This window comes from Erithacus rubecula (assembly GCF_903797595.1).
Source record: "Erithacus rubecula genome assembly, chromosome: 3".
Lineage (NCBI taxonomy): Eukaryota > Metazoa > Chordata > Aves > Passeriformes > Muscicapidae > Erithacus > Erithacus rubecula.
Window position 1 is genome coordinate 101,438,116 of NC_136689.1, and position 16,859 is coordinate 101,454,974.

At 38.9% G+C, this 16,859-nt stretch overlaps 1 protein-coding gene across 1 annotated transcript; it reads right to left on the minus strand.

Annotated features, from left to right (window-relative positions):
- Positions 1-321: 321 nt before the first annotated feature.
- On the minus strand, positions 322-15,866 carry CLUL1 (clusterin like 1). The gene is made up of 9 exons (XM_079302255.1): positions 15,807-15,866; positions 14,765-14,874; positions 13,462-13,610; positions 11,631-11,798; positions 9,312-9,756; positions 7,929-8,066; positions 4,309-4,523; positions 3,046-3,216; positions 322-1,268 (listed from the first exon to the last, which is right to left on the minus strand). The coding sequence occupies exons 2-8, from the start codon at positions 14,865-14,867 to the stop codon at positions 3,049-3,051; spliced, it is 1,386 nt and encodes a 461-aa protein (XP_079158381.1). The 5' UTR covers positions 14,868-14,874; positions 15,807-15,866; the 3' UTR covers positions 322-1,268; positions 3,046-3,048.
- Positions 15,867-16,859: the final 993 nt, after the last annotated feature.

Consider the following 16,859-nt stretch of genomic DNA (forward strand, 5'->3'; position numbering starts at 1 on the left):
ATAGGTATAATCTCTGCTAGTCAGAAGAAACTGATGCTTCTTTGAATATTTCTTCGTTACTATCTCTTGGAAGTCAAGAATTTTGTAAGAATCACTTATCTCTGAGATAAAACTCAGCTTTCTGACATGTGATGTGTTTACAGGAGTTATGACTGATAATCTCTCATGATAAGGAGCCTGAAATACAGGTGTATATACAACAGAAATTAGGGAGCACAGAGAACTGTGGATTAGAAAATACTACCTTTGCAGCAGGCAGAAAATCATCTTTTCCACTAATTAAAAGAGCGAAATGGCTTTTTTTCTTGTATAAATTTTTATACTTAACACACATGTATAGAAGTAAAGAAAAATATAAAGTGTAAGTAGGGTGTGGATATTTTTCTCTGCTCACATCTAATACAGATGTTTTTGTACACTTTGAAATTAGCATGATATATTTTAGCAGAGCTGCAGTTGGAAATGGTGCATATACCTGTGTGCAGAAAAAATGCTTAGAAAAGCTATGCATGGTGAATGATACCAAATCACCTAGAGCTCTGCTTCTAGCTGAGAGATACATCAGTTCTTAACCTTTATTATAATTTACAAATACCCTTGAAAGCTGATGCGTATAATTTAGGGAGAAACAAAGTTCTTTACTGGTAAAGGCTGTTAATTAATTAAGAAATAAACTCTAGAGGCAAACTACTGTTTACAAGAAATGCCAAAGGCAGAAGACTTACTCATTAGTGCATATTCAGATAAGTCATTTAATGTACACAATAAGCATCAAAAGCAACTGGAAGGAGAAACTGAATATTTTCATTGCAAAATAATAGGCTACATGCAAGTGGAAATCTGCTTGATTCAGACTTAGCTGAATGTGCAACATCTGTAGGGATCAGTCTTGAAAAGGCTTAAGAATGTGCTTGAATGTAAGTAAGCAAATAGAAATTACTTTTATGCTTACAGCTGATTATGTCCTTAAATCTTTGCATAACTAGAGCCATAGCTTGTTAGCAAAGATTACCTCACTGACAACATAAATAACCTTTTATTTAAATAAATTAATCCTGAAATTGATTTCATTTTGGGTTTGAGTTTAAATATTTCTACAGTCTTTGGTTGATAGCTTATGTTTTACAGTATTTACTAAGCAACGTTTAATTTTTATGCAACTATTTTAACCATAGTAATTTAACAGTTAGCTATATTGAGCATAGGGGTAGTTCAGCTAAGGAGCATGTACTTTATTTCAGGAAGAAGGAATTCACACTTCTTCTTTCCTAGGAGGAAAAAAAAAAAAAAACAGAAAGATTATACATTTTAATTTTGAATGGAGAAAACTGTGTTAGAAAAATAAATATATGTGGAATGTATCAGTGTCCTGCTATAGAAACATGCATAACAGAAAAATCAGCCAGAAACGTTTTTTTCTCTCCCGTTCTGTACTTAATTTGTCCAACTTTCTTGTAGAGCTTTAACTTTTTTTATCTATTACATTTTCCTGTACTCTAAGCCTTGTGCAAACTGAATGTAAAATGGTGGTGTGATTTTGAAATCAGCACAGCTTACTGTTCTCAGGTATGAAATGGCTACACAAGAGATATCCACAGGAAAATCAGACTAAGATCCAGACTAAAAATCATCATTAAATTACAGAAATAATTTTTGCCATCATTAGCCCCTGAAGATTAGTATTACATGATCTTAAAGAATGTTTATAATTTATATTTATAACTGCATATAAATTACAGAGAATTTTGAAGAAAAAATGTAGACAAAGTGTTGGAGCATCTTATATGTTTATAAGTATTAAAATGTAATTTCACCAACATTTGCCTAAGGAAAGTACATGGTGAGGTTTATTCTGTCTCAGCCTCCCTGATGGGAGTGATTTACTTTCATCAGCTCAAAAATTGTGCTGACCTCAAAAGATTAAACAGATTCAATACCAAATGCTGAGATCTTCTTCATCTACTTTGTTAATGTTGAATTCTCTTTCCTTGTCTCCTGAGATTTCTCTGTGTGCAGATCATGCTTCAATTGCTCAGTTGAGCAAATCAGCTATGACCTAAAGAGAAATTATGTCGAAATCTGGTCCTTCTCTGAAGATCTGGGCACACTGCATGATCTGTGACATGAGACTGAAAGTCTCATGTGTCTTGTGGCTCTGTTCCCCTGGAAGACACAACTCTGAAAGTTGGAGGCCACTAAAGCTGTGCCTCTCAGAGTCTCCTGGGAAGGGAAACACAGGGAAGGGTGGTTTACAAGTTCCACAGCAGTGTGATGCCACCTAAAACCATTCCACCTTTCCTGGAAATTCCCTGTGGATTAGAGGTTATGAAGCATTTTTCCTCCCTGCCTCTCTTGCTGGTTCTTCCTTCCTCTCCCTGAAATGTCATAAAAAAGGAGAGGCTTCTTGTGTGTCCTTTCTACAAAAATGGTTGAAGCCCATGAGCAGGATCTTCCTGTGCATAGTCCTGCAAGTTGAACTGCAGCCTCTATTAATAAACACTGTTAATCTGAGCAGCACACTGCTAATGCAGAAATGTTATGGCAAAACACCTCTTCCAAGTCCTGGTGGTGATTCTCACTTTGCACTCCTTTATCATCAAAAATAATATGAGCATGCTCTCAAACACTACTGAAAATTAAAAAAAATTTTAAAAACCCAAACACATAATGAATAATGATAATTCCAGTCCATTCAGTTCATTCATGATGAATGAGCACAAAGACATGGTTTTTGATGCCAAGACACTGGACTGTGGTTGTGAGGCAATTCTTTTCCGAAGAAATATTTATAATCACATTACCTCATCCCAGCTGTTATTTAAAGATTGAGGATTAAATAATTTAAATAATTTAATATCGCCATGTCTGTGTTTTGCAGGCTAGAATATGGAGTGTTTGTGTTTTCCATGATGCTAGTGTGTCCTTTCTGAGAAGACAGTCTTGTATACATCATAACTGAATCTTGTGCCAACTAAAGTTTATTGCAATGTAAACACCTCTTATGAATAAGTGTGTGCTCTGTGAAAGCTGAAAGAATGAACTTACCACTTAAAAATTCTGCTTATACAATTGAAGTGCTTTCCCAGCTATGTATTCAACGAACTCAGGACTCTTGGGATCTAAGTTGGGAGGAACTTTAATGGTGAAAGTGGGTGAAGTCAGAATGTTCACATCTACCACAGTGTCATCTTTACTGGAGGGATCCCCAGGTACCACCTAGAAGAGATCAGCACTTTAAACACTGCAAACTGCTTGGTGCTTTCAGTTTTGTTTATACCAACTGTGCCCACTCTCTTTAATTGGGGAAGATTAAATAGGGAATATTTTAGACTTTCTTTAAATTGCTTTCTTCTGAAAAGAGAGTGGGTGTCTGAATTTATGTAGGTGGTGGAAAAAGCTGACATGGCACTGCCAAGACCATATTAAAGAACTGCATGTTAATATTTATACCATGAGCTACATCTATAAAGAGCTTCTGTTCCCCTAATGAAAACTTCTGAGCTGTCCCACTGAGTTCAATACAACATTTGTATGATTGAATTTATTCATTCCTTTGTGTTTTTCTAAGTCTGACTTAGTTCTGTAGCTTTATTTTCCGAGAGCAGATATCTCAGGCTCAGTTGGGACATGGTGCCTGTCTCTTGTTCCTATTTTGTACTTTTTTTTGGCAGATTGTGCCATCATTTTGTATAAAGTTCTGGTAGTAGTAGTAGTAATTCACTATATATGAGTGAATTTCTGGTTTAGAAGAGAGAATAAGATTTGTCCCTTGCCCAGGAAAATGGATTGAATTTACCTTGGATGTATCCTTTTGTGTGAGACACAATTAATCATTGTGTATTTACTGAAATATTGACTGGTGCTGTCAAGCATGTGCAGCTTCTGCTGCTAAAATCTATATAACATTTGCCTTCTTTGAACTTTGGAATATATAAGTACAGACATAGATAGGTAGACAGTCATCAATCCAGTGTGGATGTGCTCGTGACTGGTGCAGTGCAATTTATCTGTGAAGGTAATCTGAGGCCAGTCAAAGCTGCTAGTGTCAATTTACTCTTATCAGACAGTGATTCAGGTGAGCCTGTCAGCCATCCATCAGACTAAAAGGATTTAGAGGAAAATAGTTTCTAATCTCAGGAGTTTCAGCTCATAGAGGGATTACCAAGCATACACGAATTCAAGATGAGTAGGAACACTTGTTAACCCAAATATTACATGTGTATAAACACCCACAACCCCCAGGAGCATAAGCATGAGCAAAATACAGGTTAAAGGCAGCAAGAGCTCCCTTTGGAAGACAACACTTACCTTAACTATGTTGAAAATGTTTTCTGGTCCGATGGTCATGTTGGATAACTCAGATACCCACCCAAATCTTTCTTTCATTTTGTTCAACAAGTAGGAAGTGTCCTCCGTGTGATGCCGAACCACCTGGAGGATCTGCTCATACTGCTCCCCTGAGAGATTAACCAGCTTAAAGGCTTCATCAAATTTTATGTGCAGCTCAGGAACATTTGGGCAATCTGTTAGAAGAGACAGTGTTATGTCTTATACTTCATCTCTTCTGTCTGAAGAAGTGAAAACTGTAAAAAATGTCTAGCAAGGGGGACATGGTTTAGATGGGTCTTTAAATAATGCTGGAAAAAGAATAATAATTTTTGCTGACTTAGTATGGTAGATTTAGTTTAGACTCAGTGACTAAATGAATGCATTATCCCATTTGTTTTATTAAAGTGATTTTCCAGGTTTATATCATGTAGTATAAGGTTTATATCACATTTCATGGCAATAGATTTTCTGTTAATGCTAAATAAGAGATTTAATAGTCTTCTTATACATTATAGATTTTTTTATTGGCTCATATTGCACTATGCATCTGTCCCAGGTATATAGACTGCAAGGCAGGGGCTGAAAGAGCAAAGTTCCTTCCACTGTAAGAGACAATCAGTTTTGAGTCCACATGAGGAACTTCAACATGACTAGGTCTGTAGCACCTGATGAGTCCAGAGGGAATTGGCTGATGTAGCCACTCTGCATGATATTTGAGAATTTATGAGGTGAAGAGAGGTGAAGTCTCTGGTAACTGGGAAAATGGAAATATTTCACTGATTTTAAAAAAAGGGTTGTAAGAAGGATCATGAGGACTACCAACCACCCTGTCAGCCTCAGCTCTGTGCCTGAGAAGATCATGGAACAGATCCTCCAAGAAGCTCTGCTTAGGTGGTGGGGGGAATAGGGAGGTGGTTTGGCATGAAGCCAGCAGAGCTTCACCAAGTTGGTCCTGCCTGACCAACCAGTGGCTTCCTATGATGGAGTGATTCCATCAGTGGAGAAGGAAAGGGTTAGGGAAGTAATTTATCTGTATTTCTGTAAGGCCATTAGCATGGTCCCCACAACATCCTTTTCTTTAAATTGGAGAGATAAGGATTTGATGGGGAGAATATTTCATGGATGAGGAGTTGTGAGGATGGTCATATCCAGAGGGTGGTGGTCAATGGCTTTGTGCCCAGATGGACATCACGGACAAGTGGTGTCCCTTAGGAGTCCGTACTGGCACCATCACTGTTTAATATCCTCATCAGTGACGTGGACAGGGGGATTGAGTGCACCCTTGGCAGGTTCACAGACGACACCAAGCTGAGTGGTGTGGCTGACACACCCAGGGGATGGGATACCATGCAGGGGGACCTGGACAAGATCATGGAACGGGCCCAGGTGAACCTCATGAGGTTCAGCACGGCCAAGTGCAAGGTGCTGCACCTGGGCTGTGCAACTCCTGCTGCCAACACAGGCTGGAAGATGAGCAGATTGAGAGCAGCCCTGCCAAGAAGAACATGGGGGTGCTGGTGGATGAAAAGCTGGGCATGAACTGGCCATGCGTGCTCACAGTCCAGAAAGCCAAATACACCTTGGGTTGCATCAAAAGAATCATGGCCAGCAGGTTGAGGGAGATGATTTTGTCCCCCTACTCTTCTCTCATAAGACCCCTGAAGTATTTAATCCGGGGCTGGATTGCTGTATTGGTTTGGCACAGCCTGATTTTAGGTACCAGGGTGGACACAGAGATGGCTCCTGTGAGAAGCTGCTGGAAGTTTCCACCATGTCCAGCGGAGCCAATTCCTGGTGGCTCTGAGGATGGACACACTGCTGGCCAAAGGTGGGCAAATGAGAGAGGCTGGTAATGCCTCTGTGATGGCATATTCAAGAAAAAAATCAAAACAAAGTCACGGGGTTTTGCTTCTTGTCAGAGAAGAGAAGGAGGTGAGAACGTGAGGGAAACAACATGGAGACACCAAGGTCAGTGCAGAAGGGGAGGCAGGAGCTGCTCCAGACAGCTGAGATTCCTCTGCAGGCTGTGGTGAGACCATGGTGAGGCAGCCCATGGAGGATGCAGAGATCCACCCACAGCCCATGGGGATCCATGGAGGATGCAGAGATCCACCCACAGCCCGTGGAGGTGCCCACACTGGAGCAGGTAGATGCCTGTAGGAGGCTGTGATCCTGTGGGAGACCCAGTGGAGAGGGGCTGCCCTGGTTCCAGGCTGGAGCAGCCTGTCCTTGGGGGACTGCACCCTGTGGTAAGAGGGGTGCCTGTAAGAAAGATGGGGACAAGTTTTTATCAGACCCTGGGGACAAGAGGTAATGATGTTAAATCAAAAGAGAGTGGATTTAGACCATATACAAGCCAGAAGTTTTTTACAATAAGGGTGGTGAAATACTGAAACAAGTTGCCCAAAGAGCAGGTAGATGTCCCATCCCTGGAAACATTCAAGGTCAGGTTCTATGAGGCTCTGAGCTACATAATCTAGATGAAGATTTCTGGGAGGTTGGTATAGATGACTTGTAAAGGTCCCTTTAACCCCAAACTACTCTGATTCTGTGATAGAGGTTATTACAAGAAAGCTTGTATTCCTGTTGAGTGTTAAGAGCTAATATTTATCTTACAATAGCTAGAAGGTGGTATGAGACTAGTACTATCTGCCACAAATTCAGAACTGAAGATTGCTGGTTTTTTCTTACTAAAATATGGATTTTAAACGATAAAAATTTATGTACAACAATTGCTCTGTAAAAAATTCGATTTTTTTTTCTGTCAAATTGGATTATTAATGGGCACCTTCAAGCTGATTGTACAGTAACAAACTGATATCTGTAATACACGGGTGTAGATAAAAAGATAAGTGGTCAGATATTCTTTTAAAAGAGTTTAATTTTTCATTAAGTGGAGATATTCTGAAGACATTTAGGTTTAAGCATATTCCTTGGATTTTAAGATCTAAATAATTCTGGAAAGACAGATATGCTGCAGTGGGAGTCCTGACAACAGTTCTAGGTTATCAGTCTGAAGTTTTTTCAGGTGCCCATGGATGGTGCCAACAGAGCTCTGCCATCTCCTTATATACAGACATGAAGTCCCCTTTTTGTCCTTCTTGTCAGTTCAGGGTTCAACAAGAACTAATTACAGGCTCTTCAGCACTTGCTGTCCTTGCGAGGAGCTGAGGTCACACCTGGCTGTCAGCAGGAGAAGCGGCTGTCAGGAGTTTGAGCTCCTCCTCACTTTCTGCCCAGCACTGCTGCAGCCAGGCAGGATCGGCTGCTGCCTGGCATCTTGCTCCTCTGCAGGGTGGCAGCTCTAACAAAATACCTGTATATTTGTTACAGGCTGTGGGACGTCTCTTTGGAGCACCAGCGGCATGTTAACAACTGAGCTATACTGACACTCTGTGGAGACAGTGGGGAAAGCTAATTGAAATCATCTGGAATGAGGAATGGTTACTGCAGCCGTAGTTGCAGTAAAAACTCAGTGACTGAATGCTAATTCAAGTAGAAAATTTAAGCCTCAAAATCTACAAACCAGTGATCAATGCATTACAGGGGGAAAAAAAGAAAAAAAAAAAAAAAGAAGAAAAAGGAAAATAGTTACTTACCATGCAGAAGATTGTCTTGACATTTCTGGCATCTCTCATGAAACTGTGGGCATCCAGAGGAGTTCTCCCGGAGCTCCCCACACTGAAGTCTCTGGCGCCCTGACACAATTTTTGAAAACATGCCACTTCTGTCAGGATCTAGAATGAAGTCATAGTATTTTTAGACTGCTGTTAAACTTAGAGTCTTTAGAAGTATGCATTCATTACCGAGCCTGAATGCTAGAATATAATTTCTTGCCCTTAATCCAAAGTATTTTGCATAAATCCCTTTCCCTACCCCTCTACTCCTCCCCCATCTCCCCCCCCCCCCCAATAAAAACAATAAGTTATTAAAAAGTAGAAGTCAGGAGAAGATTCAAATCATGTTTTCTTTCAAGGAATTCATGCTGCTGTAGTATATTCCCTTATAAAGGCTTAGGAACGTATTCCCCAGACATAACCAAACAATTGCTAATATTATTACACATTATTTCTACAACATGTGGGTTCTGTTAAGATCTTTTTGACCCTTAGAAGTCAGGATGTTTCATAATCATGTACAGTTAAATGAGAACACAGCTTATTTCTGAGGTAACATGGTTTATGATATTGAAAATAATGTAAAAATGTTGAAGAGTCACTTCACTTTGTATTTCTTGATGAACATGCAAAGTTTATGTCACCTGCCACTCAGAGCTATGTCATGTGCTCACTGTGATTTCCTTGTAGACAAGGACCAGCATGAATTTGTCCTATTTGAAAGGGTCAAATATAGGCTTATTTGCATTCTAAACACTGGCCACGCTCCTTTTCCTTCAATGAGTGTCATCATCAATGGTATGCCTAGAATTTTCTGGTCACTGGGAAACCTGATGGCTGGTCTTTAATTGGCTGGTATTTGATTGTCAAATTACATTGCTGCTGTAGCCTGAAAAAGGACTTGCAGCTGTCAAGCTGAACTTAGCATCATTTGGCAAGGGCAGGGATATGCCTTGACTTCTCACAGAATTACCCTAATTTTTTGAATTGGTGACCATGTCAATAAGAGATGATACAAATAATATCCTGACAAATGCTAAGATTAAATCTGTCAGTCAACCTTATGAAAACCTGCATCCACCCTGAATTTAAGTGCTCCTGAGAAGCTCCTGCAAATGCTTTGATAGTTGCCATGAAAATCAGGCTGTGTAGGACCCCTAAGCCCCCTGCAACATTTCTCTGAGATTTCTAGGTGACTTTTATTTGTTCATTTAAATGATAGCTATCCTTGACCCATAGCCTCCAGATCTTCCTTATGTATCTCACACTCACATACTGGAAACTGAGTAATTCACTGTAGTTTAGCCATCCCAGGGAGGTTGATGTCATTGACCGTGCAGTCAATTTTAATCTCCTAACACTTGCCTTTGGTTTGTTCTGGCACATCTCTTCTGTAATCTCTGTATTCATCAAGCACGTCGGTGATCACCTCGCTGACACCTTCGAACACCGTCCTACTGAAATCAAAAACTATCTGTAAGAAGCCAGGCATGCCCCAGCCTCTCGGGGAGCCTTCAATTCTGGTGGTGACCTCAGGTAAAGCTGGCATACTGGGGGCCTCACTCAGGTCCAGGTCAGACATGAAATATGTCTGAAAAGACTGGTCAAATTCTTTTTGCATGTGCTTGAAAAAAATGAAACTTCTGTCAAATATTGAGCCCACGTCCGATAATAGCTGGCTAAATAAATGCTCCATCTTTACTAGCTGGGTATCTTCTTTCTCAGGCTTTTCATTAGACTGGATGTCTCTTCCTTGATCCTCATGAAAAGTAAATACGAGTGGAGGTATTTTCCTCAAAAAATCTTCAACCTGTGTATAAGATCAGGAGACAGAGATGTTATCGGTTTCTCATCTCTCAGGTAAGTGTCTCTAATTTTTCTCTTTCAAATACTCATAGAAACAATGCCCTCTTAATAATTACCAACACAGCAAGTTCTCTGAAGTAATTTAAGACACTAGACAACAAAGAGGAGAAGTGCATTCAATCTAAATCATTAGTTCCAAATCAGATTTGGAATAAAAAGTCTGCCACGTGCAGACTTTAATATGTGGCGGCTTAAAGTTATTGTCAGCATTAGGGTTTCTTCCAACAGACAACTTGGACTTTATGTTGTAAAGATGCATTTCTGTTGTGCAGTGTAGGGAGCAGAAGGTGATTGCTCTCTCCTTGATTTGTAAAAAGCCTGCCCTCTCTCACCACTTGGCAAATCCTCACGTTCTTGTGCCAATGGAACCAGCAAAATCAATGAAGCAGTGGCTCTGAGTCCATGGTTTTACCATGTAAGAGGCCAAGTGTCAATTCTGCTATGACAGAGTTCCAGTTCCTGGATCTTGGCCACTGCTCCCTGCTCCCTACTTTAAGGCTTGACTTTGGCCTGAGCCAATGGAGTGGTTTTTTGAGCCACACTCCATGGCATTAGAAAACAGGTAAGGGTGAAAAAGCACCCTGCTAAAACACACACATATAGATACAGACAGACATATAGATAAAGACAGTTATATATATTAATTTAAAAAAAAAATCATCAGCTTGATCTGACCACTGGTGCAGGCTAGAGGGAAAGTAAAGTTAGAAGTCAGTATTGCTCCTGCTGTCTGTGTCCTCAGCCACAGCTATCATCTTTGTCCTCTTTTCTTTTCTTTCTTTATATTTTTTTTAATGATTTAGGTCATAACACAATTCTTACTTTGAATGCTTCAAATAAACCAAATAACTCATGGGGGAAGTTACTGAGGGTCAAAGAAAGTGACAATTCAGTATATAACTTTTACTGCAGTAATTGCAGCATCCAGAGACTCTTGAAAATCCAAAACATATGTATGAGGTACCCATCAGCAGTGCCTAAAAAGCTAAAAGTATCTCTCCATGTAAGTATATTTAAGACAAATAGTCTTAAATTTAATATCTCCCACATTTTAGCCTATGCACAAATATTAAACACCTTTGCTCTAAACATCATGTTTAAGTTACTGTATTTTTCAGTACATGGAGGGGGGGTGAAAGCTAGAGAATCTAGCTAGTGTTTTAGAAGCAGCAATTACAGTTTTTCTTCAGAAGTTTGTTGCACTTAGAGTGTAGGCCCAAGCAAAAAAATGTGATTGCAATTGTTAAATTTTGTAGTAATAATGGGCTAGTCAGGAAACCATATTTTTTTTTCTAGTAGAATTAAGGGAATCTCTTTTGCTGACAGGTTCCTTTATTATATGAAGTTAAGCATTTTAAACCTTTTCTTGTTGGTTAAAGAGTTTATTTAAGATAAATATAGGAAAGAATGATGCAATAAGTAAGTAATTTTTCCCCCATGTAATTTTGCTAACTACATGTACACTTTTAACTTTGCTGATTTTCAGATATACAATAAAGAATCTATGTGGTATTTTTCACAAACAGGTATGGAGCATCTTAATATGAGTATGGAATGAGTCTGTTGGATTTAGGGGAGTCATCAATTTCCATGGAATCTTGCCAGGGTGCAACTGAACTCATTTTGGCTCAGCATTTCACAACCATAATCACATGTAATCTCTACCATATAAGTTCATATTTCCAGACCCTACAAATCAAATTAATTTTAGAAAGCTGATATAACTGGCCGACCTAGGCACTGAGAAAATAAGATATGCTGACTCTAAAACTTTGGGTGAACTCAAGAGTATTCTCCAGATACAAAATTTGTTCCTACCTTTCTCTTAAATGTTGACACACCGTGTTTGCAAGTTGTGTAATATCTCATGCAGGTACTTTCTAAACAAGATTCACATTCATCCCATAGATTTTTCAGGGATACTTGGCATTGTCTTTCCTCTTCTTCCAGTCTTGCCTTTACTTCATCCATAAGTCGCAAGGCTTGCTGAGTAAGGGAAAAGATTGAGAGCAATTTTCAGATTAGTATTCAAAGTACATACCCCAGTGTTGATCACTCATTTTGGCTATTTATGGCTCCTTTTTTTTGCTAATCCCTAACCACTAAGGGTGGGTTGCCTTCTCAGCTGCAGTCACATATGGAGGGAACTGAAAATTGAAAACCTTTTCCTTATAGGATATTTCTGATGTTGTTCTCTCAGGGGTCACAGCCTACAGAAACAAATGGATCTCTACAGTCTACCAGAATTTTTGATGTTAAGAAGAAAACTGACACATCATTCTGTGTAAGAATTCAGCCTCCCACATGGTCATGTGTTCAAGTCGTGTTATTTTTTTCTCCATATCATCTGAACAGTATTCATCTGTCCCACAAATAGTAATTTTCTGTTTCTTTTATCTACCTTTAAGATACTGATATTTCACAAGGGTAGGTCCTTGCTATAAAGTCTTTCTAATGCAGAAATATATAAAACTGCTGTTTATGAGCATACTAATCAAAAGGCTGTAGTAAGGGGATTTTTTCCTGCCCTTGTGGAAGTGTGAGGCACTCCTTCCATACTCAAGGGCAACAAGATGCATTTTATAATTCTGCTTCTATTTACTTCATCAGTTAGGGCACAAAATTGAGCAGATAAGAAGCAGCACTTTTGGAATAGACTTGACAATGGAAAAAGAAAAGTTCTTCCTGTTGAAATAGATTGCACATCATCAGTTTCTCTCTGCAATTGCAACATATTTTAATAGTTTTGATTTCCAATATTCCAAGTTATTTCTAAGTATGACAGAAACCTTTTAATTGCTGGGGCTTATTCCTTTTTTGTCAGCATTCCAATAGGGAAGAGACTCACATAAAAGAAAACTTCTGTCAGAATGTGCTCGATGGAGGCAGTAACTGCAATTTTCGTAATCTATGCTTAGTTATTTTCTGATCTTTCTAATACATTTATGCAGTGTTTTATGAACTCTCTCTGTGGATGTAAGTCCTGTGTAAATGAAATCATCCAGTAAGATCTAACAAGAGTGTTGACTGTAAGAGTGCACTGGTGTTCCTTAAGGTGTTAGAAAGCTATCAGGTACTTTTTGTTCTACTAATACCAATACTTTAACTACCAGATTTTGGGCCAGGAGGGAGTTTTCCTTCAACTTCATTGAAACAAAGTTAGGATATTTGTATTTTTTTAAATATACAGTAAACCTCTGTTTCTTCAGATCATGGAGTGCATGGCTCTAAGCCTAGGCATTGCACTAAGACTTTGGAAATTTCCCTGATTCACTGTACTTTCTTTAGAGCACATTATCATTTGTGGCTTTGATGTTCTTCTGCAGGTCTGAAGTTTGCCAGGCAAGCTGGAAAACATCTTGTGTCCCCAGGAGTATAGAGACATGGAGGGAAGAGCTGCTGGACCTTCTGCACAAAACGTTCTACGGTGGCCTGCAGTTGCCTTGGTGTGAATTCAGTGAAGCAGGGAATTTTAGAAACAAACAGTATGTGCAATTTTCCTCTGCTAGTGAGACAAAGGGGCAGAAGCAGATTTTCTCTCAATTCCATGACTACATGGAAAGATGTACACTGCTTGTTTTGTACATACAATTTGGTTTACATCCTTCCCAGAATAAACATTAAAACCCCACATATGCATATATGTTACCTTTTTTTCTTCACTGCTCTTCTTCAAGGTTTTCATCAGATCTATGTGCTTATCTTCATTTCTTTCCATCATAATTTTCATCTGCTTAATACCAATCAAAGCTTTCTTTACCTCTTCATCTACATACTTCTCTCCAACTTCAGATAATTCTAAAAAAAGCCAAATTATACAGTGACTTAATCAGATTTTAGCACTATTGCAAATTGTCATGCACTGATGATGGAGAATGAAATAGTTGTATGTTTCCCTACAGTGGCAGAGCCAAATCTGAGATAGCGAATGCTGATTAACACAGAGCCAAGACAATTTCCATGAGATAAGAATCTGGCCTAGAGCTTTCACAAGGATCATCTGTATGTAACTCAAAATATCTATTAAACTCTCTCACTGCTGAATACTGAAATCCAGAACAATTGAGGCTGGTACCTTTGGAGATCACTGAGTCTGTCCCCCCGCCCCCCCAAAGCAGGGTCAAATGCATCAGTTTGCTCAAGGCATGATCCTGAGTTGTGGATAGCTCCAGAGATCACTCATCAGCTTTCTAATGACATAACCTTTATATTTATCTGTGACAGCTTCCCTCAACATTTTGAAAATGTGGATTACAAGAGCCTTTAACCAGTTTTAATAAAATTAATTTTCTAGACTACCTGTGAAGTAATGACTATGGAGTTCTGATGAAAACCTGGGCTAGCCCATGCATTGCACCTTGAAGCTCTGCATGGTTGCCTGTTTTTTATGTGTATGTGTTTTCTTTGTGGAAATACTCTGGCTATCACTGGAACTATAGAAAACAAGTAAAAACATATCACCTTGAGACTGCCAAAAACACATCATTTACTTCTTCCTTTATATCTTTCTTCCTCACCCCTAACATTTTGTTTCTTTATTACAGAAATCTTGTCAATGTAGACTGAAGCACAGGATTGTGTAATGGCTGATCCTCTTTCTATCCACAAAATAAAGCCATGCTTAGAGCTGTGTCTGCATGCAGAATAGCTGCTATTTTCTAAATTAAGTAATTTTATTTCAAAAACGAATAACCTATAAAAATAATCCCATAAATGTTTGGGGTTTTTTTTTGCAGGTAATGTTTATCTGTTAATCCCTTTACTTTCTCATCCTGCTTGTTCTTATCTTCATATTGTGTGTGTTTGTGTACGTGTAGGTATGCAATCCGCTTTGTTATGGTTTCTAAACTCCATGCAAGTGGAACTTGGTGCCAGTGAGTGTGGAATTCAAAATGCACTGCCCAGCTGGGCCCAGGGGCTTCCAGCACACCCTGCAGGAGGAGCACACGTACGCTTGAGGTTGTCCCGGAGATTCGTTTCCTCCTGCTTCGTCGGCACGCACTGGTGGCCCCTCAGACACAGCACATGTATTATAAATATCCAAGGGAACCTCATGTTCTTTCTGTTAAAGAAAAACAGCTCGGTGCAGTCACATGTAAACATTGTCAGGAAGCTCAGATGTCTAGGTATACTGAGTAAATATAAATACTAACTATATACTGAGTATCTTGCAAGATCTCGTTAATTTTGCCTTTAACTATGGTTTCTGAGATGTATAGCATGCACCTAAATGCTACTGTTGCTGAAAATAAAAGAGTAAGAAGCTTGACCTCATTTGTAATTATCAATTTAGATTAATTAGATGAATTCCATTGAGTTTGCACAGTGGTTAACGGAATCAGGACGTTTATATATAAAATCAAAACTTATGCTGCTCAGTCTGTCCTTTTTCTGTTTTGTGAAACACACTAATTACTGATCTCATATTGTGTCTTTATATTATAAATACATCCATGCTAAACACTATTGCCACTTTTAAAGAGGCAAGTTTCTGGAATATTGTTCCCTTTCTCATGTCCAAACATGTAATTCCTTTCAGTGTCCTTCAAAATAAGACTTAATATAAGAGATGCAATAACAGATGTGCCAAGAAATCAGCAATTAGAACAATTTTGTAAACAAACAGATCAGCAAATGAAAGAAATTTCTACAAAATAAGAAAAAGAAATTCCATTTGCTTTATTTCCCTCCTAAGTGCAGACTCAAAAAGCTTATTTTTCAGAAACCATGCAACTGCTCTTTATGGTTCTCATCTGATCAAGTGAACCCAGTATTCAGATGCCTTGCAGTTAGCCAGTATAGCTTTCTTGGAGATGAAATTATCAGCTGCAAGAGCATATATAAATTAAAAGCCTGGGTTTGTTTATAGCCTGGATTTACTTCTATAGTTATTTGCATATTGTACCTTTATGTTAACAGTGAAAGACCAATTAACTTTGCAAAGAAATACAGACATACAACCAAAGAAAAGTAAAAAAAACCAAGTATATTTACCATTAATATTTTGCACCTCTTCTGCAAAATTGCTCCCTGCGTCAGGAAGGGGCTGGGCTGTGTTCTGATCTAATTTCTGGGAGTGTCAGGGATTTTGCCATGTTCTACTTATCTGATGAGAAGGTACTTAATCCTATTAACGGGACGTTTAGTCATTAGGCTGGAGGATTTTGCATGTATGCAACTTCATGCTCATCTCTGTGGGCAAAACCACCAGGGGGAGTGTTGGCCAGAATTGCCTGATTTAATGTAATTTGGAATTGCTATTTTTCTGTGGAGGTAGCCTTTTGTCGTGTTAGGTCTTCCATTGTCTTACTTTTTACTTCAGGTGACACCTGCAGCTTATGTTATTAGTGAAATCGATACCATTAGTTTGGCTAAAAATAGCTTTCAACATTTAATCTCTTCAGCATAGTTTTAGCTTGCTATAAAAGCCACTGCATTATGTAAGGGCCTTCTTTGTACATCTTCTGAAGCACAGGAGTTCAAAAATAATCAAGAACCCAGATGCAGGCTGGCATATGAGCAGATTCTGGAATGAAATTAGCAATTTTTGGCATTTTGTACATCACTGTACTTGCCAGTGTTTTGGGGGTTTGCCCACTTAATGCTATTTCCTTCGCTTTCTCCATGTCTGTGAAATATGTCTGAGATCTGACTTGTACAAAGTTTTAGATACTTTGAAATGAGGTGTTCAAATACTAACAGGTGCTTAAAATAAAATATGGACATACATTGTAAGCAAATCATAACCCACCTTGAGATATCCAGCAATTTTGCTCCCTTGAGGTCAAAGAGGAGCTGGGGAGAGTGGGTGTCTGCAGCCCACAGCCTAGAACAGTAACTTTAGGAAATTCTGTTCTATTTAGTTTTACCTTATCATTCATAAAGGCCAATTGATGATTGATGGCTAAGATCCAGCATGCTTAATGCTGCTTAGGCAAGAGATTTGAGGCATTTAGTTTTAAATACATTATCAGGAAGAGTGAAGAATCTATTAGCTCTGATGGGAACTGCAAGTCTCCGATTTGCATTAAAAATTAAGATAACTCC

Excerpts from the sequence above, each read along its gene's own strand:
- CLUL1 (XM_079302255.1), bottom strand. The coding sequence starts at position 14,867 with ATGAGGTTCCCTTGGATATTTATAATACATGTGCTGTGTCTGAGGGGC. Across the intron at positions 8,067-9,311 it reads TGTGCCAGAACAAACCAAAG|ATCCTGACAGAAGTGGCATG; the intron begins GCAAGTGTTAGG and ends ACTTCATTCTAG. Across the intron at positions 4,524-7,928 it reads TCAAGACAATCTTCTGCATG|ATTGCCCAAATGTTCCTGAG; the intron begins GTAAGTAACTAT and ends CTCTTCTAACAG.